The 27,997-nt window shown below is 52.6% G+C and overlaps 1 protein-coding gene across 7 annotated transcripts in view; it reads left to right on the forward strand.

The window, feature by feature from the left end:
* RIMS3 (regulating synaptic membrane exocytosis 3) overlaps positions 1 to 27,997 on the forward strand; it is a 59,711-nt gene that overhangs the window by 21,639 nt on the left and 10,075 nt on the right. For 3 of the 7 annotated variants that reach the window (XM_047725197.1, XM_047725202.1, XM_047725198.1), the window contains 4 exons: positions 14,370 to 14,545; positions 19,247 to 19,494; positions 24,850 to 24,991; positions 27,495 to 27,607. In XM_047725197.1, coding sequence (XP_047581153.1) covers positions 19,278 to 19,494; positions 24,850 to 24,991; positions 27,495 to 27,607 — 472 coding nt within the window. In that variant the 5' untranslated portion in view covers positions 14,370 to 14,545; positions 19,247 to 19,277. Of the gene's footprint in view, positions 1 to 788; positions 833 to 4,973; positions 5,342 to 11,122; positions 12,271 to 14,369; positions 14,546 to 16,439; positions 16,458 to 19,246; positions 19,495 to 24,849; positions 24,992 to 27,494; positions 27,608 to 27,997 lie in introns of those variants that run through there. The other 4 variants (XM_047725200.1, XM_047725203.1, XM_047725199.1 and 1 more) reach the window with 4 other exon arrangements.

Here is a 27,997-nt window from a genome sequence, read left to right on the forward strand (position 1 = left end):
CAGCAGCCCCCCTGCCAAGGACTTGATGGGACAGGCAGGCAGAAGCCAGGTGCTGAGGACACAGCCAGTGACCAGGTTCCCTTCCCTGGGGGCATATGGTTGTGGGCCAGGCACAGTCTCTGCCTTAACTCTCCTGTCTCCCTCCCTCCTTGCTCAGACATTTCTGGTCTTGGACATTAATTGGATTTTCCTCTGCAGAGCCTGGGGCCAAGCTGCTACTTTCTGGGCTCCCCCTATCCCTAACCAGGTGCTAAGCTCTGTGGGGTCTCTCAGGGGTCTGGGTGACATCCACAGCTGCCACAGCAGCTGGCCCTTTAAGGAGGGAAGAAAACAATTATCTGGCCTGGGCATTGCATCAGCTGGAGCCTGGAGGGTCCCTGGGGAAGGGGGGGCAGGCTGGTGGTTGATTTCATTAGTGCCATGTGAGAACTCTCACCCGAGTCTGCTGGCTCCCCAGCTGCAGCCTCCTCCCCCAGGCAGCTGCAGCCCTAGCCCCATTGCTTCCCCCTACCGCACCCCAAGAGCTCTACCTTGGAGGACTCCATGTACCCCAGCCCACATCTTGGACCCTGGGCAGAGAGGGGTGGGGAAGTGTCTCTTGCACTGGCTTTTTGCTGACTTGGGGTGCAGCACTTTGCTGACAATGGGGGTGTCTCCCCTTAGTGTTTGGCTGACCAGTGCTTGGCGGGGGGGTCTGTATTTCTCCTATGCTGGCATTTTGTTGACGCAGGGGAGGGATGCTTTCTACACGGGCCTCTCACTGACCATGGGGCTGCCTTCTGCACTAGGGTTTTGCTGAGCTGCTCTGGGTGTGTGTGAACTGAAGGCACAGGTGAGAAACGATTGCTCCCTGGCCAGAAGTTCAGGGGCAGAGAGGACACCAGGTATGTGAGCATCAGGCAGACCTGGGTTCAAATCCTGAATTCTCCACTTCCAGGCTCTGGTGCCACTTCAGGCAACTGGTCTCAGACTCCTCTGGAAAACAGGCATAATTTACACTCCTACTGCTCCACCCCCATCAGGAAGGTACTGGGGGATCAGATGCAGTGACTGGATGTACACTGCTCCCTCCCCCATCTCTTCCCTTTGCAAGTTTGGGCTTCTCCTACCTTGGGCTCAAGGTACCTGAACAAGAAAAAAAGGAAAAGGGGCGGAATGGAGAGAAGGGGAGAAGGAGTGCAGGACCCTCCTGCCTCTGTTGCAAGGGGGATGCCTTCAGACATCCGGATGCACCGAGCTCTGTGAGCCACATGGCCCTGGCCCCATGGAGCCTGCATTCCAGCCCCACTCTAGCCTGGGATGGCCCAGGACAGCTAATGACACCAGTGTCACTGTGCTGAAAGGAAGGATTCAGGGAGCCTAGAGTTGAGGAGGCAAAGAAGCAGGGATTAGGAGAGGGAGCAGTGTGTGCTCAGGCCTGGGTGATGGTGGGAGGGGCGGGAGGGGGAGGGCAGCAGTGGAGGAGAGAGGGTAGAGAGTGTGCAGTGGCAGAGGCCAGACCTTCCTGGTCAGTAGGGTACTAAAGGCTTAGGAGTTCTCCTGAGGCCAAAGGCAGGCCCTAAAGGGCTTTAAGCCGAGAAGGCAGGGTTTCATTTCCAGAGAGCAGGGGCTCTATGCAGGGTCTATGGCCCTGGCAGAGCCTTCTTGGGAGTGACCTTTTGCCCTTTCGTGCCCCCTTCCCTGGGTAGCAGCCCTGGTACCTAGGGAGCTGGTTGTTTATGTGGCTCGCCCCAGGAGGGCGGGGCCCAGTCCCTCCAGCTCCCTCTCTCTGGGCCTTGTTGACAAAGTTTACCCCTTGGGTCCAGATTCTCCCTACCTCCCCAGGGAGCCAGAGGGCAAGAGGCAGCGGTCTGGCACCAGTCTGGCCTATGTTCACATCCCAGCTCTGTAGTTCTCGAGGCGGGTGACTTCTGGCAAGGCCCACCCCATCTGTAGACTGGGTTGTCAACTGTAAAACAGAGTTGGTCTTATTTCTATGGGAAGGACAAAATGAAATTCCAGATGGAAATTACAAAACCCTATCTTGATGTCTGTTGGCATTTCTGCTCTGTCGCCTGGGGCTGACACCTCCTCCAGGCCAGGCCTGAGGGCTGGGTGGGGGCGGGGACAGGGCTGGTGTCACCAGTCTGAGGCTGCAGGAGCCCTGTGTTAGCAGGACCTCACGCTCTGTTTAGTGTTCTGCTGTCACCATCTTGAAATTCCTCATTTTGAACAAGGGTCCCACATTTTCATTTAGCACTGGGCCCTGCATATTATGTAGCCCCACAAATTGGGTAGGGGTAGGAAGAGGCAGGGAGAGACACAGACCTGCAAATAGTTCCCAAGTGGAGGAGGTACAAGGTGGAGGGCATGACTAACTGTCCCACGGTGGGCGGGATGTTAATAATAGTAACATTTATTTAGTGCTTACTGTGTGCTAGGTTCTCCGCGAAGTACTTTACATACTCACCGTCCAACAGATCCTAGGAGGTAGGTACTATTATTATTTCCGTTATATAGATGACAGAAGTGAGGTTAAATTTCTTGGCCCAAGTCACACAGCCCTCAAGTAGCAGAACTGGGATTCAGACTTAGGTTGTTGGACAGCAGAGTGCATGCTGGGACTTGGGGAAGTCTCCCCTAGGAGGAGGGGCTCCCTGAGCTGTATCTTCAGAGTAGGAAGAGGTGCTGGGGGAGAGGGAGGGAAAGTGTCTGTGCTGAGGCTGGAGGCTTGGCCAGGAGAGGTAGAGCCAAAGCCTGAGGCCTCCTGGGGCTGAGGGAATGAACCTTTAGATTCCATGGTTCTAATTGCTCAAGTTCAGAGCTTCTGGTCACTCTGCCTCCAGGCCCTGCTGCCACCAGGATTCCCCCCTCCCAGTTGGTCCCCTCCCCCGTCCTCTCTTTAAACTGCCCACTCTTCCTCCACTGCCGGGTAATCTCATTATTCTCTGGACCCCAGTAGTCTCTGTCTCTCCTGGGCTCAGGCCCTGCAGGTCTAACTGCTTCCTGGGCCACATTCAGATGTCTCACAATCTGGGGTCCAAACCCAGGTCCCCAGGTCCCCAGCTCCGCCTGCCGGCACCTGCTCTGCCTCCAGCATCTCCAGCTCGTTTCTGCTGCCACCATCCACCCACTTGCTCAAGCTGGAAAGCTGGAAGTTCTCCTGGACACCTCCCTCTCCCTCACCCCCACATCCCACAGCCGTCCTCAGCAAGTCGTGTTAGCTCTCTGTATCTCTCTCCCTGCCCTCCGCCCCTTTCCAAGGCCACCGTCGGCTCCCAGCCTGGACCGCAGGGACAGCCTCCTGGAGTCAGCTCCTCCTGTTTCTGTTCTTGCCCTGCATTATTTCATTTTTCACACCGCAGCCAGCGCGATCTTCGAAAGATAAACGTTTGATTGTATCATCTCCCTGTGTAAGACCCTTCCAAGTCTTCTTGGAACCAAAGCCAGACTCTGACGCAGTCTCCGAGGCCCTGTGTGATCTGGTCCTTGCCTACCTTTTTCTCTCATCTGGTACCATTCTCCCTCTCCCTCAGCAGCAGGACTTTCGCACATGTCCCTCCATCCCGGAATGCACTCCTCCTCCTGTGCCTTGTTAACTCCTACTTAGCTTTCAGAGAGATACCGGCTCCAGCATCATTTCCCTGGTGAAGCCTAAAAACCAGAAACTAAACACTGCCCCCCCCGCCCCCAGCTCCATAGGACCTCGTTAGTCTTCATGACACTCATCGTACTTGAATTGCTTCTTCCTTGTTTCTCTTTCTTGCTGGCCTGTGAACCCCGTGGGGTCAGGAATCCTGTTTTGCCTAGCCCCAGCACACAGTAGGTACACAGTGAGCTGGTCAGTGGATGAAAGGAACAGATGACTCATTGCTGCAGCCTCTTAACCGGCCTCCCTGCCTTCAGGCCTGCCTTCTCCAGTCCTTTCTTTGTATGGCCCCAGAACCATCTTTCTAAAGCACAGAACTGACCCTGTCACCCCCCACTACTTAAAATACTTCAATAGCTCCCTATTGCTGACAAGAAAGGCCTCAGCTTCTTAGCATGGAATTCAAAGCCTTTGTGATCTTCACCGGATGGACGCCTCTCCAGCTTCATCTTCCCTGCTCTCCCTGCCCCCCCCCCCCCCATTTTGAACTTCTGGCAGTTCCTCTAACACATCAGGCTGTTTGGTGCCTCTGTGCCTCTGCACTTGCTGTTCCCGCCGCCTGTAAGGCCTCCCCCACCCCTGCTTCGTCTCCCTGGAAAATGTCCTTCGCTTTTCCAAACCGGCTCAGCTATCACCTTTGCTGCGAGGCCTCTGAGGACCCTTCTGGCCCTTCCTGGACAGTGTTAATTTGCCCTTCTTTGGCCACATCTGTACGGAGTCTACATCTCCACTTCCTTATCTTCTGTTAGCAGAGCTCAGCCAGTGCAGACACACTGATTTTTTTTTTTCCTCCCGAGATTGTTCCTCTTTACGCCTCTAGTTCCCAGCTTCTCCCCTTTCTTAATTAGGTCTTTGCTTGTATATAGAAACTCACTCCAGCCAGCTTCAGTAATGAAGAGTTCAAGGGCGTCTGGGTGGCTCAGTGGGTTAGAGCCTCTGCCTTCAGCTCAGGTCATGATCCCAGGGTCCTGGGATCAAACCCCACATCAGGCTCTCTGCTTAGTGGGGTGCCTGCTTCCTTCTCTCTCTTTCTCTGCCTGCCTCTCTGCCTACTTGTAATCTCTGTCAAATAAATAAATAAAATCTTAAAAAAAAAAAAAGGTTTATTACCAGGACACAAGAGATTCCTGAGAACGGAGGGGCAGAAAAATCGGTGGCTTCTGGGAGGCAGGACCTGTAGGTCAGGAGAAATGGAAGTGGCCGTTCTCTGCACCTTGCTAGCTGCCTTTATCTTTCTTTCTCCACAGGCTGGGTTTTCTCTGCTTTACCAGATCCTGGGCACCCTACAGTTGCTGAATGGTGTCCTTCCTTCTGGGCCATATTCAGAGAACCCGGGGTTTGGCCGATCCAAGTCCAAACTTGTATGAGAGGCTCTGATTGGCTCTGAGTGGGTCAGGTGCCCACCCAGGTTCAATCAACTCCAGCCTGCTGGGAAGGCTCTCCAAGTCAGACAGCCAGACGTTGCTCTTGACCGGGTTGGAGAAAGGTGGTGGTGAGGAGCATCTTTGTTGTCTGAGCAAGTACATTAGAAGACATCTGCTAGAATTATTAGAGTGCTGGGGTGGATCCGGCCCCCAACCTTCCATCTGGATAGCACCTGGAGAAAACAGCCCAGGCGTTGTGACTTAAAGGGGAGTCTTTTCCTGGGCCAGCAAGGCCCAGGGCAGACTCTGAAGAGCCTACCAGTTGTCACTCAAAGCCCAGAGCAGAAAGGTAGGAAGATGAGACCCTAAATTTTCTCACTTCTCTTTGGAGTGGGCAGAGAAGGAAGAGGAGGGCATGAGCAGACAGGATAGTTCTCCCTACCAAAATCATATTCATTCGCTAAGACGGAACTCATTTCCTCTCTTCAGTGAAGAACACTGTCATGCCTGCCCACCCCCAGCAGCCTTTTTTTTTTTTAACCTGAATTAATTCTATTCGTTTTACTTCCCTAGTAATAAACATTTTTCAGTCCTCACTTTGTGCCACTCTATACACAAGCATTATTTCATTGAATCCTGACACCCTGTAAGATAGGTACTATTATTATCCCCATTTTACAGACAAGGAAACTGAAGTTCAGAGAGGTGCCATTATTCGGCTAGGGACCCACAGCAGTGTGACTCCAGAATAAAACTCTACTTACTCACTTGCCTGTTTGCCTTCGAGATTGTGAGGGCCTCATAGGCAGATGCAAGGTTACCATTCTCCCTCTACTACCCCCTGCCCAGGAAGGGGTCAGCCTAGAATAAGGGCTCCCAATGATGGGACAGATGGAGGCAGGGAGAGTAGAAAAGGGGGGTGGGAGTTGAGGATCTACCTTGTGTGGCTATGTGACTCAGAACAAATCTCTTAATCTTTCAGAGCCTCTGTTTTCTCATTCAGAAATGGAGATGATAATTCCTGCTGTGCAGCTCATACTAGAGTGGCTATAGGGACAATTTGTAAGTAGGAGAGAATCGAGCAATTTCTAAGGATTGTTATTATCAGAATGGATCATGGTACCGAGGCTGTGGTACCGAGGCTTGAGCTAGCCACTGTGTCCAAGCTCCTACAGGAGGCGGGCAAGCCTAGAGCTTCCCACAGTGAGAAGTAGCACTTTCAGCAGGACCTGGGGTGACTTTCAGTGGGTCGTGGACCTGTCATTATATAGCACTGGCTCACGTAGTGAGAAAGTCGGTTCCCTTTCAACTCCGTCAAGTCCAAGGTTGTCCCAGGGAGAAAGTGCCAGTGTGTCTTTAACAACTTTCCAACACTGCTACCCTTCCCTTTTTAACAAAGAGGTCTTGATTGGCAACTCTGTGTAGCTAAAATTTAATAATACAGTTTGCTTTTACTGTATTTATTTTACCATCATTTTCTATTTATTGAAAGCAATAATAGCCTTTGCATTTATAATAGTAACACAAAGTTTCTATTTACAGTAAATGCATGTAAGTTAAAAGTATCAATTTTAAGACCATAGTTAAGGAACTGTAAAAGAGTATGGAGATTTGGCAGAAATTGTTGAGGGGGCACACAGTGTCATGTGCATAATGCAAAATTGGGAAGTGGTATGGGGATGTCAGAGACATGGCCTATTGGCCTAAGTAATCTTGAAGCTCCCTTCCACCTGCCTGGAAAATCTGGGGTCTCTTCCCGCTCTGCCAGCCTGCTTCCCTCTCCTCACCTCAGGCCCTGTCTTGGGTTTCTTTCAGAATATCCTGCCATGATTATTCTGCAGACAGGAGAATTTGTGCTGCCTGTCCCTCCCCTGCTGGAGAGGGAGGCTTTTGTAGCTGGGGTGTCTAAATGGGGATAGCATGTCCTTTCATCTCTCAGGCGGCACTTGGGCACTCCTGGGGGAAGCAGGAGCTGTAGACTCCTCAGTTCTCTTGGTTCCCATGCACAACACAAACCTCAGGCCTTCCAGAAGGTGAGAGTCCCAGGGAGCACAGAGGCTGTGGGAGCTGCAGGTGAGGGCAAGGCCATCCCAGGGGCTGCAAGCCCCAGAGCTTGGGGCCTGGGGACAGCAAAGCTGGGGAGGCTTTAAGGTCTCAAAGGTCCCCCTTTCCCTGCGTCCTCCCTCTCACCTCTTTGAGCTGCTGTCTGTCTGCCTTGGGGTATTGGGTGGGAATCAACACCAGGGCCAGGCAGGAGGGATGGAAGTCCTGCCTGTCTCTTCCTCAATCCCATGTCCACAGCAGGAGGGCAGACCTGGGCTCCAGGAGGGTGTGGGTCCTGGGTAGTGTGAGGCATGTGCTTCTGTATCCCTAGTGAATGAATGTCTGAGGGTCGGTCTCTGTGAAGGCATACTGTGTGTGTGTGTGTGTGTGTGTGAGAGAGAGAGAGAGAGAGAGAGAGAGAAAGTTTGTGTGTGTGTGTGATGAAGTAGCCCTGGGCGATATGTCTGAAGGACTCTGTGAAGGCATGCTGCGTGTATGCGCACACACAGTGTGTGATATGTGTGTCTGAGCTTCTCTGTGAGGGAGTTTTTGTGCAGCAGGTGAGTTTGTGTATGTGCGCCAGGATGTCTATGTGAGGTGCAAGGGGGTCTGCGGTGCACTCCTCTCCACGCGGTGTGTGTCTGCGAGACATATTGTGTGTGTGCTATGTGTCTAGGCGGTTTGCTGCTGGGTGTGGTGTGTGCCTGTTGTTTTGTGTAGTCGCCGTCTTTGTACAGCGCGCGTCTGGCTGCGTGGTGCGTCTGAGTGGCCGCGGGAAGCTGTGTGGCGTGCGCGCGGGTCTTTGTGCCCCCGGATCGGTCCTGGGGCGGAGCGGTGTGCCGGGAATGCGGAGTGCGCCTCAGGGCGGTGGGTGTGCTGGGTTCCTGGGGAGGGTCCCCAGGATCGGGGTGGGGGAAGGGGTGGGAGCGGGCGGCGCCTTCTGGCTAGGCGCAGGGCTGGTAATCCGAGCCCCTTCCCCCATGAAATATTGATCGAGCCTCACCGCTACTGAGGCAGGGGCCAGCGGATGCGGAGCGGGCTGAGTCGGTCGCTGTCCATGGTGCTGCCGAGAGGGGGGGAGCCGATCTCCCTATCCACCAACATCCTGGGTGGGGGGTGTTTGTGGGGAGGGTCGGGGGCTGCCTCGGAGTATGAGGTTGCCTGTTCCTACCGCCTGTGGCTCAATTCCGCCACCCCATCTAGAAAGGGGAAACGGGAGCAAATGGACATTTTAGAGGGGATCATTATCCTCCAGGACAAGGGTAACGGCAGGGCTGGGTTTGCCTGGGACCGTTTTAATGCACACCTGTGGTGTGATTGTTGGTAGCCTCTCTGCTCACTCTCAAGAGTCGTAGTTGGATGATAAATTATGTGCTTCCCGGTCATAAGGTGTTGCTCCAAAGACCTCTTCTCCCCGCTTCTCTGCTCTGCCCTGGGGGTTTGGTAGGTTCTGGGGTGTGCACATGTCAGGTATGTGTGATTGCAGGTTAAGCAATCAGCCTTCCTGTGCTAGGGCTGATCTGGAATAAGTGCTTGGGAACCAAGCTCGTTGGGATCCTGCTGAAGCCCAGACCTACTCCTGGGAATCCAGCCCTCTTTGCCACCAATTCAAATCCTGCTTTCCATGCAAGCAGTGCTCTTTTTCAAGCCTGGGCTTCCCTTGCCATCCTACAGCCTTGGCTGGACAGGCCTTTCCTTGATTTTGATGTCACAATACGGTAGGGCCTCCAGGTTGGCCGTCTGTATACTCACGGTATCTTCTCTGACCTTCCTGCTGATTCTCCCTTCTTTAGTGGATTCTATTTTCCTCCTGCCCTTAGCTCTGGATATTACTTCTCACCCTTTGCTCACTCTGTACTCCCCTCTGGGCATTCTCTTTCTTTTCTGCACCTCACTTTTCCCTTCAGGGTACACATCCAAATCCTGCCCACTCACATTGCTCTCCTGGGCTCCACTGAATCTGCTTACCTGCCCAGTGCCTCTATGTAGGAGTTGCAACATTATGTCAGACTCATCACATCTAAGATGGGACTCATCTTCCCCTTAAGCCAACGTTTTCCTCTGGGACCTCAAGCTTTGCTGATGGTGCTTCTCATTCCTGTAAATCACTTTGGATTCTGTTTTTTTCCCTCATCCCAACAGTATCCCATCTAGGCAACCCCCAAGCCTTCGCATGACTCCTGGGCACCCCTTTCCTTTTCCCGTCTGCATTATCTGAAGCAGTGCAGCCTTCTTATCTGCCTTTTGACTCTTCTTCCTTCTGTCAGACCTTCTTCTGAGTCTGCACTCAGTGTCAGATTGATCTCTGTAAAACAGACATCTAAGTCATGTCAGATTTCAATCCCTACAGGATTAAAGCCAAGCTTCTTAGGAAGCCCTGCATTCAGAGCCCTTCATTGGCTGTTCCCAGTCTACCTTTCTAGCCCTCCCTCCCACAATTGTATTTATGTCCTGTTCCAGCTGCACTGCTCTCTATTCACTGCTCTCTATTCACCGTCCTCCAAACATAGCACTTTCTCTCTGGACCTTCCCAGGTAGTTCCCACCTCCTTCCTGCCAACTCTACCTCTCCAAATCCCACCTGTCTTTTGAGATACTCTGCAGTGCACTTCCCAGTGTGCCATTTCTGGTCTCCCCATCCCAGAGCTTTCACTCTTGCAGAATAACCAGAATATTTAATCTTTAACTTTCAGTGCCTTGGGTGGCCCATAGACCAGCAACATGGGTTATCACCTTAGACCTTGTTAGAAATGCAGACGTTCAGGTTCCCCCTGGGATGTATGGGATTGAAGTCTGCATTTCAACAAGATGCCCAAGTGATTTGTGTGAATATTCAAGTTTGAGGGTACATTCATGAAGGGTAGGATTTTGCTTCTGTTTGGGAATGGCCTTCAGCCAGGGCTGGTGGTGTTCACAAGTGCCAAGTCTGGCAGCCCCCACCAGGTGACAGGTGCCACATCTGGCTGGATCCCATGAGCTGTGAGAAGGGGTGGAGGGTTGAGAAGCATGCGTACTTTGCCTAGACCCCTCCCACCAGGAATCTATTCCTCCCAAGACCCCCAGAGCTCAAGCTCTGGGGATCTGACTCTAGAAAACGCTCTAGCAAGACAAGGAGGAATCACTTAGTCAATGAAAAAGTAGTTATCAAGCAGATAGCAGAACTTCTTCCTCTTCGTAAAACACATATTGATGGAAATGACTGTTGTTTTAACGTATGTTTTGAAAAGAAAAATAAGTATTTTAGTTTTTCTTTATGATAATATCAATATAGTCTCTCAAGTGGGAACTTAGAAAAACACAGTATGGCATATGAAGAAAATAAAATGACTCACAATTCTACTATCCAACTGCAAATACTGTTAATTTAATATTTGTTCAAGATCATGATTCATTCATTCAACACATTTTTACAGAGCCCTACTGTGGGCCAGACCTATGCCAGGCCCTAGAGGTTCCTGGTGAAGAAGACATGGTGTCTATTTTCAGGCAGCTCACAGCCAGGGGCTGGGGTGTGGGAGACAGGCACTGAACAAATTAGGAATAGCAACATATGAGTTTCCTAGGGCAGCTGTAACAAAGTACCACAAACTGGCTTGCCTAAAACAACAGAAACTTAATTCTCTCATAGTTCTGGAGGCTAAAGGTCCAAGGTCAAGGTGTTGGCAGGATCGGTTCCTTCTGAGGGAGATGCTCTTCCATGGCTCTCACCTCGCTTCTGGTGACAGCTGCTAATCCCCGGCATTCTTTAATCTGTTGCTCCTCACTCCAGACTCTGCCTCCGTCATCCCATGGCATTCTTCCTGTGTGTCTCTGTCTTCACATAGCTGTATTCTTTTAAAGACACCAGTCATCTTGGATTAGGGCCCAACCTACGCCAGCATGACTTCAACTTCACTGATCACATCTGCAATGACCTTCTTCCAGACAAGGTCATATTCTATGGTACTGTAGTTTCAACCTCAACATATCTTTTTTGGGGGGTGGAGGGAGGACACGGTTCACATAATAGGCAGGGCCAGTGCAGAGTTTGGGAGAGCATGACAGGGGGACTCACTTTGGCTGGGAGGATTCCTAGAAAATGACATTGCATCTGGGACTGAGCAAAGAGAAGGGATCAGCCAGGCAAAGGGGGTACGGCAGACAAATGCAGGTTAGGAAGGCTAGAGAAGAGCATTCCAGGCAGACGGGAGACACAGAGCACTTTTGAAGAACAGGAACGAGGCAAGTGCAGCTGAAACACAGATGAGGGGCAAGAGCAGGGGATGAGCTGGGCCACTGGGCTTACGGGCCTCGGCGTGAGGGGTTTTTACTTTATCCTGAAGGAAATGGGGAGCTACAGGAAGCTGTCGTGCAGGAGCAATTCATTCTGCTTTGTGACTGATCTCACAAAACTGAGCTGTCCAAAGGCTGTGTGGTTCCTCTCTATCTCCAGTTCTGAGGGAAAGACACATGGCCATGTCCTCAGGAACACCGTGGCTGAGAGAAGACCCATGGCAGCCCAGGCTGAGGAACGAAGGCATGGCCCTGCCTCCAGCAGCACCTAGTCCAAGCAGGGAGGACAAGCCCTGCCCTCCGCAACCTTGGTCTGAGCAGGACACAGGGTTCAACCAGCTCTGGGTCTCTCTTGCCCTTCAGTGTCCTGGGTCCTTGGAGTTGGGGACACAGATTTGGGCCTGCCCACCCCACCTCTGCCCTGCCATGAGGCCTGTGTCTGAGAATGTGTCCAGGGCAAGCACGTGGCCTGTGGAGGGTCCCTGAGGCCAGAGGTGCAGATGCCGTGGGAGGCCACATGCTAGGTTTAGCGGGGGTCATCTTCTGAGTACCTTGCTCCCCTCAAAGAATGTCTGGCTATTGCCTTTCCATGCAGGAACTAGTCTGGTGCTCACCCCATCCCTTACCACACCCTCGGAGGGCCACCTCTTTACCATGTGTAATGGGGAGGACACCTCTGTCCAAAGCTGCTTGTCCTCCCTTGCCTGGGCTGGGTGGGCCAGGCTGGGTGGAGGAGAAGTGGGTCAGCCCTGTAGCCATGGTGACAGCAGCTGCTCCCTGCCAGCCTTCTCATCTCCTCACCACAAACCTCACCGAGGAGCTCTTTTGTCCGACCTGCAGGGATGGGGGCCAGGAGAGTGGTACTGGGGGCTGGAGCGGGGATGAGTGTATGTGTATTCAAGCTCACACAAGCGCCTGCCCAGAGCCGGTGTGCATGCCTCAGCCACAGGAACCCAAGACCCAGGTAAGACTCTTCCCACTTCCCTGCCCACTGAAGGTTGGGCTCTTCCCACCTCTCTGGGCTGGGCGGGGGCCAAGGAGGGCTGTGTGTGTGAGTGTGCATGGGTGTCTACACATATGTGAGTCTGCAAATGCCTGTGGCGTCAGTGTGGCGGCTTCTGTGTGCCTTTGTCTCGGGGGTGCATGTGCTTCTCTGTGGACACATGTGATTATGTCTTTAAGTGTATATCATCTGTCTGGGTCTGTAGGGTGTGTGATTACACATTTGAAATCGAGTGCCTTCTGTCTCTCCCTGTGTGTGTGTATAGTGTTGTGTGTGGGAGTCCGGCTGGGGGGAGACAAAGGTCACATAATCAGGAGGGGAGCTGGTATGGTGCTCCCCGTGCAAGCTGGGTGTGCTCCCTCAGTCCAATCTACCTCTCCCATCATGTGCCTGCCCTGTCACCTGCCCATCTTTTCCTGAGCGTGGGGAAGGAGAGGCTAGGAAAAAAGAGAACCCCTCCAACCTTCTGTGGAGGCAGACACTGGCCTCTGACATGGGCATAGATTGGGATGGGAGATATGGTGGGCAGCCCTGGTGCTGGGTCCAAGTTGAGTCAGGGGTCTCCAATGCCAGACCCAGCATCCAGTGGGGGCCCCGGGAGCTGAGATGCTGGCAGAGAAGAGCACAGCGTCACATGCCAGCTCCCACCTCAGCTGAGAGGCGCAGGGACCCAGAACACATGCTGTCCTGGGATCTGGGTAGAAGCAGCCTGGGCTGGATGGAGGGGTGATCCTGTTGGTCTCTGAGCCTTCCCATGAAGTGGTTGCATCTGGTGTGCTATCCAGACCAATAAGCGTTGACATCTGTGTACCTTCCCTGTTTACAAAGGCACCATTAGGAGTAGTAACAGTATAGTTGCCCAGCTGAGCATTTAGCTCTTTTACCAGTCCTTATTTTGCAACATTTCATCTAATAATCCTAAAGCAAGCATTCTTATCTCATGGCCAAGAGATGAGGAGCAGTAGGCTGGGGTTGGGGGGCTTGTTAAGGAATTGCCCTGCATCCTACAGCTTGTAAGTGACATATTTAGGTTTTGAACCAAGTCTGTCTGTCTCCAAAGCCTGTGTGTGTGTGTGTGTGTGTGTGTGTGTGGTGTTTAAAGATTTTATTGATTTACTTGAACCAGAGTGAGAGCCAGAGCAAGAGAGAGGGAGAAGCAGATCCCCTGCTGAGCAGAGAGTCCAACACAGGGCTCGATCTTAGGACCCTGAGATCATGACCTGAGCCACCCAGGCACCCCTAAAGCCTGTGTTTTTAATCAGTGTTTTCTTGCTCCTCATTATACCCATCTGACACCCAGTCCAGCCTGGAAAGTGGGCCTGGGTCCAGGTGGCAAGTAGACTCATCACATAGAAGAGGAGATGGGGGACGCCTGGGTAGCAAGTCGGTTAAGCTTTTGTCTGCCTTCAGCTCAGGTCATGATCCCAGGGTCCTGGGATCGAGTTCCACGTCCCTGCTCTGCGTGGAGCCTGCTTCCCCCTCTGCCTCTCTCCCTGCTCGTGCTCCCTTGCATGCGCATTCTCTCTCTCTCTCTCCCCCTCTCTATCTTTAAAAAAAGAAGAAGAAAAACATTTTTAAAAAAGAAGAAGAAGAGATGGAAGTTCAGAGAAGCTGAATGACTTGCTCAGGGTGACATGGCTGGGGGTGGAGCCAGGAGGCCCCTCCCCAGGAGGCCCCTCCCCCCTACCCCACCCACTGAGCATGTCAGAGTCTGGGGAAAGACGCAAACCCTTGGGTCAGGGGGAGGACCGAGGAAGGAGGACTAGAGTGTTGAGCTCCTCAGCATTTGGACCTCCAAGTGTCTCTCATCTGTTAAGTTTTAAAGTTGTGGGTGGGGCTTCAGCAACAGTAGTGTGACATGAAAGTGCCGAAAGGCAGATTAGGGGACCCAGGAGTTGGGATGGTTTTACAGAGTAGGAAACAGAATCAGAGTTTAAATGATTAGCTCAACATCACAGAGCTATCTCCGAAGTCTGTCTTTTTATGCCACCAACTACTGGAAGCTCTTACGGATAGCTGTTTTGCTAGCCCTTCCTCCAAACTTCCCTCTTTTCTTCCAGACTCTTACCACATCACCTCCTCGTGGGAGCTGCTGTGACTGCCTTCAGCACCTTCCTGAAAACTGGTGTCTGGGCGGAAGTTAACTGCAGCCTCGTGTAAATGCCCTAGGGCTGTGCTACTGGGCGGGGCACAGCCCCCTGTGATGTGGAGCCCTGCGCTCAGACTCATCAGTTGGGTGAGTTTGGCTTTTCTTCCAAGTGGAGAGGAAGCACCTCCCCGGTGATGTGGGACCTGGGAGTTCGGAGACTCGAGTTGGAGCTCTGGTTTTATCACTAGTATTCTGTGTAACCGTGGGTGTGTCTCTTTCCCATCCTGGCCTTGAGGTCCCACTCTACAAGATGAAAGACTCAGGCTGGAATAGGGATGGCGATTCTATTTCAAATCATGAGCCAGTTCTCACCAGTTGGTTGAGAGAGATCCTGAGGTTAAATCTGGCCTGGATGGGAAAGATCTGGATTAGTGATTGTTGTGGGTGGACCTACCCATCCATCCCCTTGTGACAGATTCCTTGCTCCCTCCTGTTGAAAGGGTGGGTGCTGGGTTTGTCTTGAGCTTTCGGATGGCCTCACTGACTCTTGGGAAAGGCTCATGAGCTGGTTAGACACATGGTCAAAGGGACCAAGGGGCAGAGCCATGAGACCCCTATTGTCAGGATTTAAGAGATGGTTTGGAGCGCCCTTGGGGTACTGAGACTCCAGGGTGAAGGCCACATACCCACAGCTGGAAAGAAAACACTAGATGCCTTCCTTGAGGATCTTGGAAGGTCTCAGCTGGCAAGGAGCTCCCTCAGGAGTGGGAAGAGTAGTCCTTGTCCCTGGATGGGAAATCCGAGCCACAGTAGTAGATGCTGCTGTGACAGTAGGTGGGAGGCAGCAGAGAGAGCTGGAGTGACCTGGTGAGGGAGGGCTCCCTTCATTGGGGAGCCATGAACTTGGTTGGGAAAGGGACAGTCATGCTCAGAGGCAGGGATTGTTGAAGACTTGTTGAAGATTGTTGAAGGATGGAGTTCATTTAGCAATCTGTCAGAATTACCAGGATACGGGGTGCCTGGGTGGCTCAGTGGGTTAAAGCCTCTGCCTTCGGCTCAGGTCATGACCTCAGGGTCCTGGGATCAAGCCCCGCCTCGGGCTCTCTGCTCAGCAGGGAGCCTGCTTCCTCCTCTCTCTCTCTCTCTGCCTGCCTCTCTGCCTACTTGTGATCTCCGTCTGCCAAATAAATAAATAACATCTTGGGGAAAAAAAAAAAAAAAGAACTACCAGGATGCCCTGTAGTGTCCCTGGGAGGAGGCCCCCTTCCTCCTCATAAGGGCCGGGTGGCTGGCTCTGTCACTTTGTCTCACTCCTCTTGAGCTAGACCAGCTGTCAGAGAAGCACCTGGAGCCCCAGTTCTGAGCCTGCCAATGCAGTGTGTCCACAGGCTCTGCTCTCTAGTTAAAAGGGCTTCTAGAGATCACCTAAGGCAATCGCTTCATTTTACACACAGATGAGGACACCAAGGCCCAGAGAAAGTGACAGAAGTCTGTATTCATTCTAATCCCACTTCCTTATTCTTATTTCTCCCAGGCCACCCAACCCAGGGGTCAGGTCCCAAGACCTTGGGTCCTGTGCTTCGGGTTTGGCTCCTCCTGTCCCTTGGAGGGTGGCCCGTGTGGCGGGGCTCTGAAGCTCTCCAGGCCCCCTGGGTGATCCCTGGGTGGTTAAAGATGAGAAGACTCCGGATGGGGCCCAGTCCTGGATGTCAAACCATCTGCTTGTCAATGTCATTCATTATTCATGAGGCAACATGAGCCCCTGGGTTGGCGGGGTCAGGAATTTTGTCCCATACCTTCCTCCCTTCTCAGCCCCTGGGAGTGGTACTCTAGCTTCCTGTAGGCTGTGCCTGGGGAGCTCTTGCTTTGTGCTGTTGGTGCCCTTACAGCTGTGTTCTGGGTGGGGTTTCTCCTGGCCCTCACATTACTGCTCATGCCGACTGTGAAAACCTGGGCCACAGAGGTTTTTCCTCATCAGAGATTTTTTTTTTTTAGTGTTTTCAAAGAGTCAGAGACCCAGGGTAAAGGCTGAAGGGGAGGGATGGGCCCACACCTTTGGGTGAGTTCTGGCTGGGAGGAGCAGGAGCTGCCGAGCGTGCCTGCATCTTTTTCTTTTTCTTTTTTTTTTTTTTTTTAAGATTTTATTTATTTATTTTGAGAGAGAGCACGAGTGGGGAGAGGGGCAGAGGCAGAGAGAGACTCTCAAGCAGACTCCCTGCTGTGGAGCCCGAGGACAGGGGGCTCCATCCCACCACCCTGAGATCATGACCTGAGGCAAAACCTGGAGTAGGATGCTTAACCGACTGAGCCACCCAGGCGCCCCTGTGTCTGCACCTTTGTGGGAAAGGGAGACCTGGGTTCGAGTCCAGGTGTTGCCATTTCTTAGGTGAGTAGGATCGGCAAGGCCTTGACTTCTCAGAGACTCCATTTTCTCACCTGTGACATGGAGACTACCACACACCTAACAGAAATTCTTTAAAGAGTAAATTAGGCTTCTCCCACTGTCCACCAAGAGACCATGTAGATACCCAGAGAAACACACAAACTGGCACTAGAATTAGAAACTAAAGAGAAGAGATCATCATAGACCCAAGTCCAGGGGGACTTTCCATTAGCTGCAAGGTTAATGGGGGATGGCTGGAGAAATATAATCTGGGACTCTGCCTGTATCACAGGGTGAGCAAAAACGGCCCAGACAACCACAAAGGAGGGAGAACACAGCTTTGACTCATCCCCACTGTCAGCCCCAATTTGCCTGGTTGGCAGGAGCCACGCTGACCAGGAGGCAAGAGGCCACCATTTGCAGCTATCTGAGGACAGAATCCTCTAGAGTGGCCCCTTCCCTTCTCCTTCATTCTCACACACCCCCTTCAGCTCTGTCCTTTTGAAAAGTCAGATTCCCTCAGGGTGACAGGCCTGAGGGCAGAGGGTCAAGCAGAGTGACCTTAGGCCCGGGATGGGGAGCTGCCCTGGGAAGAGCTGGGAAGAGCTCTGTAGCCCGGGACAGAGCTGGGAAGAGCTGGAGGCAGAGCCTGCCGGAGCAGCCACTTTTCGGGTACTCTGAGCGGAGCACGCTCCCTGCTGCATTGGACTTTTGGCCAAGCTGTAGAGGCCAGACAGCTAGAGATCCCATCTCTGTACAAAACTGAGCCATAGACGCCTGCTGCCCCACTCCCTCGCTCCCCCAGAATGGCTCCCAGTGCCCTCTGTCTTCCCTCAGATTTAATATTTAATTACCTAATCAGTGACTTACTGTCTGTCTCTTCTCTTGGACTGGTGGCTCTGGGAGGGCAGGACCATGTCGGCCTGGCTCACTGTCATATCCTTGGCACTCGGCCTAGACCTTGGAGTTTTAGGGGCTTAAATATTTGTTGAAGGCAGCTTTGGAAAGGAATTTGGCAATATTTTCTAAGAATCAAAGAAATGTTTATGTCCTCGGTGTCAGGTGGGATGCTTTTGGGTGAGACAGAGAACACTGATTCAAACTGGCATAAACACATTATCTCCCATAACTGGCTAGACCAGGGAAAGGCTGGCTCCAGGGTGGCCTGAGGTCCTTTCCTTTGCTCTGCGTCCTCAGCGACACTGGCTTCCTCCTGGGACTGGGCCCTCTCTAGGGGGAAGGGTCTTGAGGGAAGAAGCGGGGAGGGAGACCCCACCTTTCCCATAAGCATAGAATCCAAATCTTCCCCTTAAGTCAGATCGGGCCAGCTGAATCACAGGCCTGCCCTCAGGACCAGTACTAGTTACCCAGGCGAGCGCCATTCACTGAGTGACTTGAACTATCAGGATCTGCCTCCAAAATGGGACCTAACAAAAGCAGCGTTTCTGCCAGGAAGCAGGAAGGGAGAGTGGGCACTGGGGAGGCTCCCAGCCCAGTCACTCTGTTTCTGGGAATCAATCCTCAGGAAAGAAGCAGATCAAAGCAGTGTAGAAAGAGATTTGTTGCAGTGTTGTTTAAAAGGCAGAGGAGAGGGGAAGAAGTCAGGCCTGACCTCAGAGGTCACTGTATTGAAATAGTTAAGTCAATTATGCTACCACCACACAATGGACTATTATGGTGGTATTAAAACACGTGTGCCGTATATTACAACATGCTAATGACATTGGGAGATGCTCATGATCAGAGGTTAAATGAAAAATTAAAAATACCAGGATGTAAAATTGTATGTGCAGTATGAGTTCAGTTTATTTTTAAAATGCATAAGAAAGACCCTGGGATTCGGGTTAAAACACCTCCAGTGGCTGCCGCTCTGCAGTGTGCTTAAGGATGACTCGTGCCTGCTCCTTTATACTTCTCTGTACTGTCCCCTTTAGCAGGAGGTCCCCTTCCATTGTCTCCCCAGCCTGGGACCACTGTTGCTCTCCCTGTTCTTATTATTGGCTGTGAAAGTAATCACACCTCCTAAATATTTACTCCACGCCTGACACTGTTCTAGGCGCCTTCACACGCTCTAATTTAATCCTTACAACAATGCTGTGAGGTAAGTGCTTGTATTTCCTGTTTTGCTGAGGTGTTCACTGAAACCCCAAGGTGCTTGGTCACAAGATCACACAGCCAGTGTGTAGAAGCCTTAGGAATTCAAGAGTGGGCCGAATGACTCCGCAGCCTCTGCCTTTACTGCCAAACCAGGTCACTTGCCGGGACCGCCATGTGCTCCTAAGAATGGTGCCATTTAATGAGCTGGACCCTGGGTATACTCCGCCTTTATTTATTCATTTAATCCTCATGAGCTCAGAAAGGCCAAGTGACTGACCCAAAGTCACACAGCTAGGAAGCAGTGGGCTACAGCAGAGTGGCTTGGGGGCCTGATGTGGGACCCCTTTTTCTCCTGCCCTCCCTCACAGGGTTGCCTGAGGCCTCGCCACCCCTCGGACCATGTTTAACGGGGAGCCAGGTCCGGCCTCGGCCGCGGCCTCCAGGAACGTGGTTCGGAGCTCCAGCATCAGTGGTGAGATCTGCGGCTCTCAGCAGGCTGGGGGTGGGGCTGGGACCACCACAGCCAAGAAGCGGCGCAGCAGCCTCGGGGCCAAGATGGTGGCTATCGTGGGCCTGACCCAGTGGAGCAAGAGCACGCTGCAGCTGCCCCAGTCTGGTGAGCGGGTGCAGGACACGGGGGGCTGGGTTGGGGGCACCTTGCAATGACGGGGCACCCAGGGAGGGTCCTCACACCCACAAGTACTTCTATAGCACATACCCTATACAACGTGCTGTTCTGGGTCCGGTCCCTGTACTGCCTCGCAGAATCCCCGCCCACTCCACGAAGCACAGAGAAGGGGCAGGAAGATGCCCCAAACTACATAGCTAGTGAATTCAGAGCCCAGCAGCTGGGGTTCTGGGTTTGTGCTCCTAAACTCTACACCCGCCGCCCCCCATGCACAGACTGACATACTCCTCATCCATTCTTTATGAACCAGCCCTTGTATTCCTGGCCCTGTGCCAAGGGACGCACCTTCACGGACGCACATCTGCAGGATTCGGTCTCCCCTGTGTTCTCGGAGTCTCCCAAGTGCCAACAGGCGTGCGAGTGTAGTTAGTTGTGCCTCTGCATTCCAAGTCCCTGGAGAGACACACACGCCATGCGTGGTCACATGGGGTGAGCCACCCCTACTGCTGGGAGAGCGTATCACAGCCATTCATACTGTTTGTGGTCACGATAAAGCCAGTCGTGCGAATCCCCCAGGCAGAGCCCTCCAAGTACTAATGCAGAGACCCGGATGCCAGAAGCATAGTGACACATGCGCGCACATGCAATGGCCCGTGGCCACAGAGGCACGTTGCCCTCCTACACGCACATATCTCATGAGTCCAGAGTCACACACCCCTTACCAGCTGCATCTGGGAAAATGTATTTTCTCAAACACTTAGTTTTGGAATGCCAGTTCTGCTCAGACCGGTGGGCGACCCACTTTGTCACACACACAGTCATGCTGAACCCCACGTCACAGAGGAGCCAGCCCGCTCCCCCCCCCCCGAAGACCTCCTCACTTTGAAGCATCAGCCCAGACACCAGCTGGTTTTGTTTTAAAATCTCTTCCTGCTTGTTTTGTTCAGAGTAACAACTTCCCCAGGAAACCTTCAAATAGGGCAGCTGGATGGGGGCGGTGAGGGGGCGGGGGCCCCAGAGGATCCAGAGAGAATGCTCGTCAAGACTCCTGGTTGGGGCTGAGGGTGGGAGACTTTTCCAGGCCTTAAAATAGATTTTTACAAAGCCCTTTGCAGGAGCACGTGGGATGGTCTTTTCCAGCAATCGAGCTGCGATGCGGTTTCTGGCGCAGGGAAAGGCTGGATGGGGAGGGGGCTGGAGGTTATCAGTACCCCAGGATGGGCATAGCCTCTGTAAGTATGCAATTTAGGCCCAGCACCAGGGAGTCCAGGAGATAGGGATTCAGGAGTTGGGTTGGTAAAGGACCAAGGAGTGGGATTAAGTTTAAGGGATTAAGATGAATTTGAGGAGGTATTGGGCCCCAGGAATGCAGCTTCAGGAGACCTAGCCCTACTGATCTCCAGCTGAATCCACTTGATTCAGCTTCAGAACCAAAGGCTTCTTCTTGCCCAGGTGATCTGAACAGATAGTCTTCCAAAGCCAGGGCTGGGGCCAGAGTAACTGGGAGATATTCCAGTGGTCGGCCTGGGGCTGTCCACCTACCCAGACTCCACAGTCAGCAGGCAGGGATTGGAGTAGACACCAAGAAGACTTCAAGTCTCAAAGGGAGATGAATGATGACAGGGCTTCAGGATCACTTGTGTCCATAGTATGCAAGGGCACACCTGAAGGCCTGGGACTGGAGCCAGATGAATGGCCCAGATGCACTTTCAACTGAGTCTCTTTGGATCACCCAGTCTCTGGTTGTGAGAGTAAGGAGGGCCCCTCGGGATCATTTAGTCCAACATGCTCATTTTATCGATGAGGCATGTGAGCCTGGAGAGGAGAGGCACTTTCCTAGAGAACAACTTCAAGTTGGCCTTTTGAGCCACACCCTGTCATTTGCTAGCTGGGTGACTCAGGCGTGTTATTTCACTTCTCTGAGTCTGCTTCCTTGACTGTAGAATAAGGACAATGACACTTGCCTTACAGAGTTGTCCAGGAAATTGGATGAGATAGGATAAGCAAAGGTACTCAGCCTCATGCCTGGCACGTAGTAGTTACTTGGTAAATTGTCAGTGTTCTTATTGGCCATGATCACACAGTAGGACCAAGTAAGAAGTGACTTCTCTAGCCCCCACAGCTCTGCCCCTTGCTCGTAGCGTGCTTCTCTCCCCAGCCTTGAGGTTGCCAGTGTCTCAGCTTGGAGCCCCATCCTGAGTAGGAGAGTCTGACCCCATGGGGATGTATGGGCTGACTCACCATGCACACTGGGCTGGGAAATTCTGTTCTGGAAAAAGATCCTAGAGGGGTGTTCCTGCTATCCACAGATGGGATGGCTCAGTTCCTTGCTAGGATCCCTGCAGGGCGGGGCTGTGTGAAGTCGGGACACAATCTTCTGAGCTCTAGGTCTGCCCCTCTAGGGGCTTCCCTCCTCCTGGTCTGTCTATATTGTCTGGGCTACAGCCCCACCCATCTCCTCCTCTTTGTTTCAAAGCCTCAGTCCTAGTTCAGGCCCTGTGATACTTAGCCTGGACTATTACCTCAGATAGTTCCCCTGCCTCACGCCTGCCCCTTCCAGTTTATTCCTCACATTTAACTCAGAAAATCACCCTGAAACTTTAGAGTTTAGTCCTGGCTCTGTAACTACCCTTGGGACCTTGAGAAATTCATATTCCCACTGGGTCTCAATTTCCTCTTCTGTTAAAATGGAACCATAAAGACCGTCTCCCAGTTTCTTTCTAGATCTAACATTCTCTGAGTTGTGGGAGCAATGATGAGAGTAGGGTCAGAGGTCTGGTGTCCCAGAACATTGGTGGGTTCTGGCCAGGCCTTAGGCTGGACCATTATAGCCTTTGATCAAAAGGAGCTCTTATTTTCAGTACCAGGGACAGCAGCCCTTCCCACCTGGCTTTGAGCTCTGGAGGGGAGAGGGCTCAGGACTGGTCCAGAGATGCCATGGAGAGAGCTGCTGAAGGCTCTGCCTCTCCCTTGTATGTGGTGGGACAGATGGTATGGTTCCTGGAGGCTTTCAGTCTCCAGGAACCACAGAATTATTGTAAGCAACTTGGCCCAGTTTTCTAGAGAGAGAGAGAGAGAGAGCCCACATAAAGTTACTCCCAGATCGACAGAGTTCAGACCAGACAAGAATGAAACCAGTAGATGAATTTTCTCTGAGGCTTCAAGAACTTTCTCCCCACCCAGGAGATGTGGAACTTAACCTCTGCTGAATCACATCTCAAACCTATATGGACTTGATGGAGAGGAGTGAAAAGGAGGCTGTCAGTAGACCAGGGGACTGTGGGCCTGGCTTCTGGCCCCAGCCCTGTGAGCATGTGGCCCTCAGGCTCCCCATCTGTGAAATGGCAGTTGGGGGCTAGCAAGGTGTCTCTAATACTTCAGGATTCTGTGACACCCCTACCCAGGGGCTCGCAGTGGGTTGAGGTAAATTTTCTCCCAAGTGGGTCTAGAAGAGGAGGGTTGGGGCCCTGGGGTGGAGGGGCTCTGGCTTCAGTTCAGGGTGTGTGTTTTTGGGGGGATATGGAGGAGGGTAAAGTGCAGCTCCCACAGATCCATCTGTCTCCTAATTGGTTAGAAGGGAATATGGCAGTTAGGAACCATGGACAGAGCAACCCCCCTATACCCACCATCATTTCCCAGTCCTCTGTGTGTTGGGTTACACAACATTTGTGAGTTTGTATCTGTGTGTGACGGACTGGAGGTGTTCAATCAGGTGTTATGGTGTGAGGGTCACATGTGTGTGGCAGAGTATGACTAAGACCATGTAGGACTGTTAGTGATTGTGTGCCCGTCATATGAGTGTATGTGACCTGGTGTGGGAGATGCTGTACTCATACACGTGATTGTTAGCACTCATGTGTATCTGCTTATGCCCGCGTGAAAGAAATACGTGTTGGCTCAAGTGACCATGTGTGTGAGAGAGAGAGAGAGAGACAGAGAGATGGAGAGACAGAGAGAGAGACGGGGAGAAAGACAGACTGACGGACATAGCAGTGGTCTCATTGACTTGTGGACAGTAGCTATTCCAATATTGCAGTGGCTGGGCTGGTTTCCAAGAAGACATTCCTCCTCACCACTGGCCCAGCCTCACTCCCAGTCCCCCCATCCCATTCACGGGGGATTCTGGCCCTCTTAACCTCCCCCCACCCCGCAGTGGGACTTCCTGAAATATAAGTAGGATGAAGGAGGAAAACTAAAGTCTTCCTTTTCTCAGGCTGCATTTTGAACAACCCCTCCCTAACTCACCATTGGGTGTGGCTCAGAGAGGGGCTAGCCAGCATAATCATCTCCCCGCTCCCCGCAGCTTTTGGAGGCTGTGTTGCGGGGTCCCACTCCTGGCCTCCCCAGCCCTGTTGGCAATTCCACTCTTAATTTGCCCAGGTGTCTAACCAGTGGCTCCTTTGGCACAATCCTTATGTGATGCCACTTTCCTCCCTATCAAGCTCTTCAGGCAGTGAAGCTTCAGCAGGGGCAGGCCCTACAAACCTTTAGTTCAACCAGTCTTATGCTCCCCCCCTAACCCCAGGAGGAGAGGGTGTCTAGGGGGACCTTGCTGCAATGCTGAAGAGGTTGCCATGGAAACCCAGGCAGGATGGTGTGCTGCTGGGAGAGGCAAAGTGCCCCATGTTCCCTGCAAGGCTCAAGGTGGGGGCTGGGGTGAGGGTAGAGGGCCCTCCAGACAAGAGGTAGAGACATGGAGTGAGCTCTCACCACATGGCTTCTAGGGTTCTTCTGCAGACCTCTTTCTCAAAGCCAAGGTCAGTTCAGGTCAACCTAGTGGTCCCTCTCAGTCTTGTTTCCCAATGGCCTCTGCACCCTTCCACACACATACGCCTCCACATTCAGACCCACCTTGAGAATGTGGGTTGGTTTGAGTGTGGCCAGGCTTCCTGTGGTGTTTTTTTTTTTTTAATTGGGTCTATGAAGGTATCACAGAGGTGGAGGGTGAGTCCGGGTGTGATAGGGTTCATGAGGGTACCCGGAAGAGGGAAAGCAAATCTGGGAATGCCAGAGAAAGCAACCTTTCCAGAAGAGAAAGGAACACTTACCCATGTGGGGCAAGGGCTGGAATTGAGTTGGGAAGATGGCCTTTGGGGAGCCTGGCAGGGATGTGGGTGAGCGCTGCAGGGGTTGGCTCCACCTGGCGACTCCCCGCCCCACAGCCCCATCATCCTGACTCTGCCTTCAGTCATCATTCTGGTCTTTGTGCCTGTCACTGTGCAGACTAGCTCAGCAGCGCCCCTGCCTCCAGCCAGAGCCCAAGAAGTAACCTTCGCAGCATTCCCACAGAACCTTCACCCATGATCTGACCTTGTTCCCTTTCTATGTTTTTGGGGGTCCCAGAAGGGGCTACCAAGAAGCTGCGCAGCACCATCCGACGGAGCACGGAGACGGGCATCGCTGTGGAGATGCGGAGTCGGGTCACACGCCAGGGCAGCCGGGAGTCCACGGATGGGAGCACCAACAGCAACAGCTCCGAGGGCACGTGCGTGCAGCCCATGCCCACTGTGGCCCCCCTCCTTCCCGCATGGTCCTCTAGTCTCAGAACCGGAGGCAGGGTGGGGTGGGGTAATCTGGCTGGTTTTTGGGTCCGGATGTGTGGGTTCCTCTGCGTTCCCGCCTTCTATGGACATCCGCTGCCTGCGCCCCGGTCTTCCTCTTGCTCCGGGCTGCGTTTCCCCATCCAAATACCCCAGCGCCCCTGGGGTGGTGAATCCCGTCTGTGTGTTTCATGCTGCCCACCCCCCAGCACCTACACTGCCCTGCTCCAGAGGAAAGTGTGAACCCCAAATCCTTTTCGATCTGAAACCACTGTTACAGCTCAGGTATGAATGAAGTTCTCACGAGTGGTCTTGCATGGAGCTTAGAGAAGGAGGTTGGAGTGGATCAGTGTTTTTCAGACCGTGGTTGGTGACTCAGGTGGAAGTAAAATCAGTTTAGTGGGTCAAAACTGGCATTAGGGAAAGGAATAGAAATTTCAAACATATCCTGTGGTGTGAGGATGAATTACCTTGCGAACTTTTGTTTTGTTTTAAAAGATTTTATTTATTTATTTGACAGAGATCACAAGTAGGCAGAGAGGCAGGGAAAGAGAGAGGGGGGAAGCAGGCTCCCCGCTGAGCAGAGAGCCCGATGCGGGGCTCGATCCGAGGACCCTGGGATCATGACCTGAGCCGAAGGCAGAGGCTTTAACCCACTGAGCCACCCAGGCGCCCCTTGTTTTGGTTTTTTAATATAGGGATGCACAGAGGCTTATGATGTTAAATGGACTTTTTCCATTGCATGGGGGTTGCAGTCAAAAATTCAGAAGTCACTGGGTTAGCTATTCCCTCAGTCCCTCCCAAATCTGTGATGAAGCTGGTTATATGAATAAGATTTTCTGGTTCGGCCTCATCAAGGCCCATGGATTGTAGGGCCCTGAGTCTCTATTATTTAGGATTCTGTGATCTCGCGTCTCATGATTGTGCCCACTCCCAGGAATGCAAGTGGCATTTACTGTGTCCCACCGTATGCAGGGTGTCACTGGGCACTTCAGATGGCTGCTTCTTACTCTGGGATCTACTGGCCACCATCAGACAAAACTGGTATCTCATTTAACAATGAGGGATATCGCACTGATCTCCATGTTCCGTGTGGAGAGACTGAGGCATGGGAGGAGGGTGAGGTATCCTATCCAAGGTCACAGCTGTTCAGTGGTAGCGGAGTCAGGATTTGAATTAAGGCCACTTGACTCTTCAACCTTTGTTCACAACCTTTACATTCTCTAGACCAAGCTCCTAAAATTCTGTGACCTTGAGAGTCCATGACCTTATTTAACCTCCTCAGATCCTGTTTTCCTCAGAGTGCGGTCTGGGGCCATTGCTGATGGCCAGTAACAGTGGATGGGCCTCAGAACTCCTTCCCACGGAGTGGAGGCTGGCCTAGCTGGAGAAAGTCAGGCCCTCTTCGACAAGCGTATGCAACCTTTCTCCCTGTCTGTTGCTGGCCAAGGAGGACTCAAGACCAAACTTTCCAACTAGGGAGTCATTCTGGGACAGTCTGATCTCTCAGGCCAGACACCCCAGCCATCCTAGGAGGTCTCAGAACTTTGGCTCATTGTAGCCGCTGAGCACACCTGGGCCTGTTCTCCCCCATCAGTCCTTTCTCTACTGGCCACCCCCAGAACATGTGGTCTTGAATGCATGAGGAGGGGCCCCTTCCCTCGATGTTCCCAGCAACAACATCATAACGGCCATTTTACTGTTTCCTGCTTGTCTGGAACCTTTCCCTCACCAGCTGCCCCAGTCCCTGCCATAGCTCTGCGAGGTGGGCTTCGTCTCTGTTTTGCAGTCAAAGCAAGTCTCCTACTTCTCAGAGCCTCTGTGTTCTCATCTGTCAAACAGGCATAGCTCCTGTCGCACAGAATGGTGGGAACGAACATGACCCATGCCGAGCGTTTAGTGGGCCCTGGGCTCCTGGCCAGCTTTGAATCACCGTCAGTGTTGCTCGCTACTATTTCCAGGCCCCCAAAACCAGGGACCACCCACCACCGCTCGCCTTTCCTCTCAACCCTATAATTGTGTTATTTTGGTCTCGGTTGCTGTTTTGGGCACCACCTCACGTTATTGATTTGGATTTCAAACATATGGTCAACTAAACCTCAGTTCTTGGAACTTGCCCCAAGCGTTGAAATTTCTGGCCTGTGTTTCCGGTCCTTGGCATTCATATCCCCTGGGGAGGACAGAGGCGTCCAGCAAGCCCTACCTTCTAAGGGTCACCTTAGAAAACCCTGGTGCTTGAGGATTAGATAACATTATTAGGTTATGTTTATTATTTCACAAGGGACATCAGAGCATTTTTCTTTAATGGGCAGAGATGAAGAGTTCTGTTTGTCCCTAGCTAAAGCAGGGAACTCGTGCTATGGAGAGGGGAAACTGAGGCACAGAGGGCGTGGCCACTGCATCTCACCATCCAGGCCACCTCATGTACCTCTCTGCATTTTCCTCCAGGTTCATTTTCCCCACCACCCGGCTTGGGGCTGAAAGCCAGTTCAGTGATTTCCTGGATGGGCTGGGACCAGCCCAGATTGTGGGGCGACAGACATTGGCGACTCCACCCATGGGTGAGTCCTCCTGAGGGCCAATTGAGTGGGGTGATGGCGGCCATGGCACAGAAGGGGTGGGCTCCGTGTGGGCCCCCGTGTGACATAGTGCTAGCTGCAGAGAGGAGCCCTCACTCTGGATTTTGCATCATTGAAAAAGAGTCGGCCAGGCCCTCCACGGTCCCTCCTTCTACCGAGAAGATAGGGGTTCCAGCTCAGCTCCGCTGGCTGCCCTGCAGCGGTTTATAGCACGTTCCAGCCCTTGCTACGCGTGCACGCATGCACGCGCGCACACACCCACAGAGTCTCCCGTGGCCAGCCCTATGGCCGGCCTGCTCGATGTAAGGTGGTGAACTAGAGGTGTCACAGCATTGATGTTCCCCGAGTCTGTGCTACCCCTGATGCTCTATG

This window comes from Lutra lutra, chromosome 4 (genome assembly GCF_902655055.1).
Source record: "Lutra lutra chromosome 4, mLutLut1.2, whole genome shotgun sequence".
In the NCBI taxonomy this organism is placed as follows: Eukaryota; Metazoa; Chordata; class Mammalia; order Carnivora; family Mustelidae; genus Lutra; species Lutra lutra.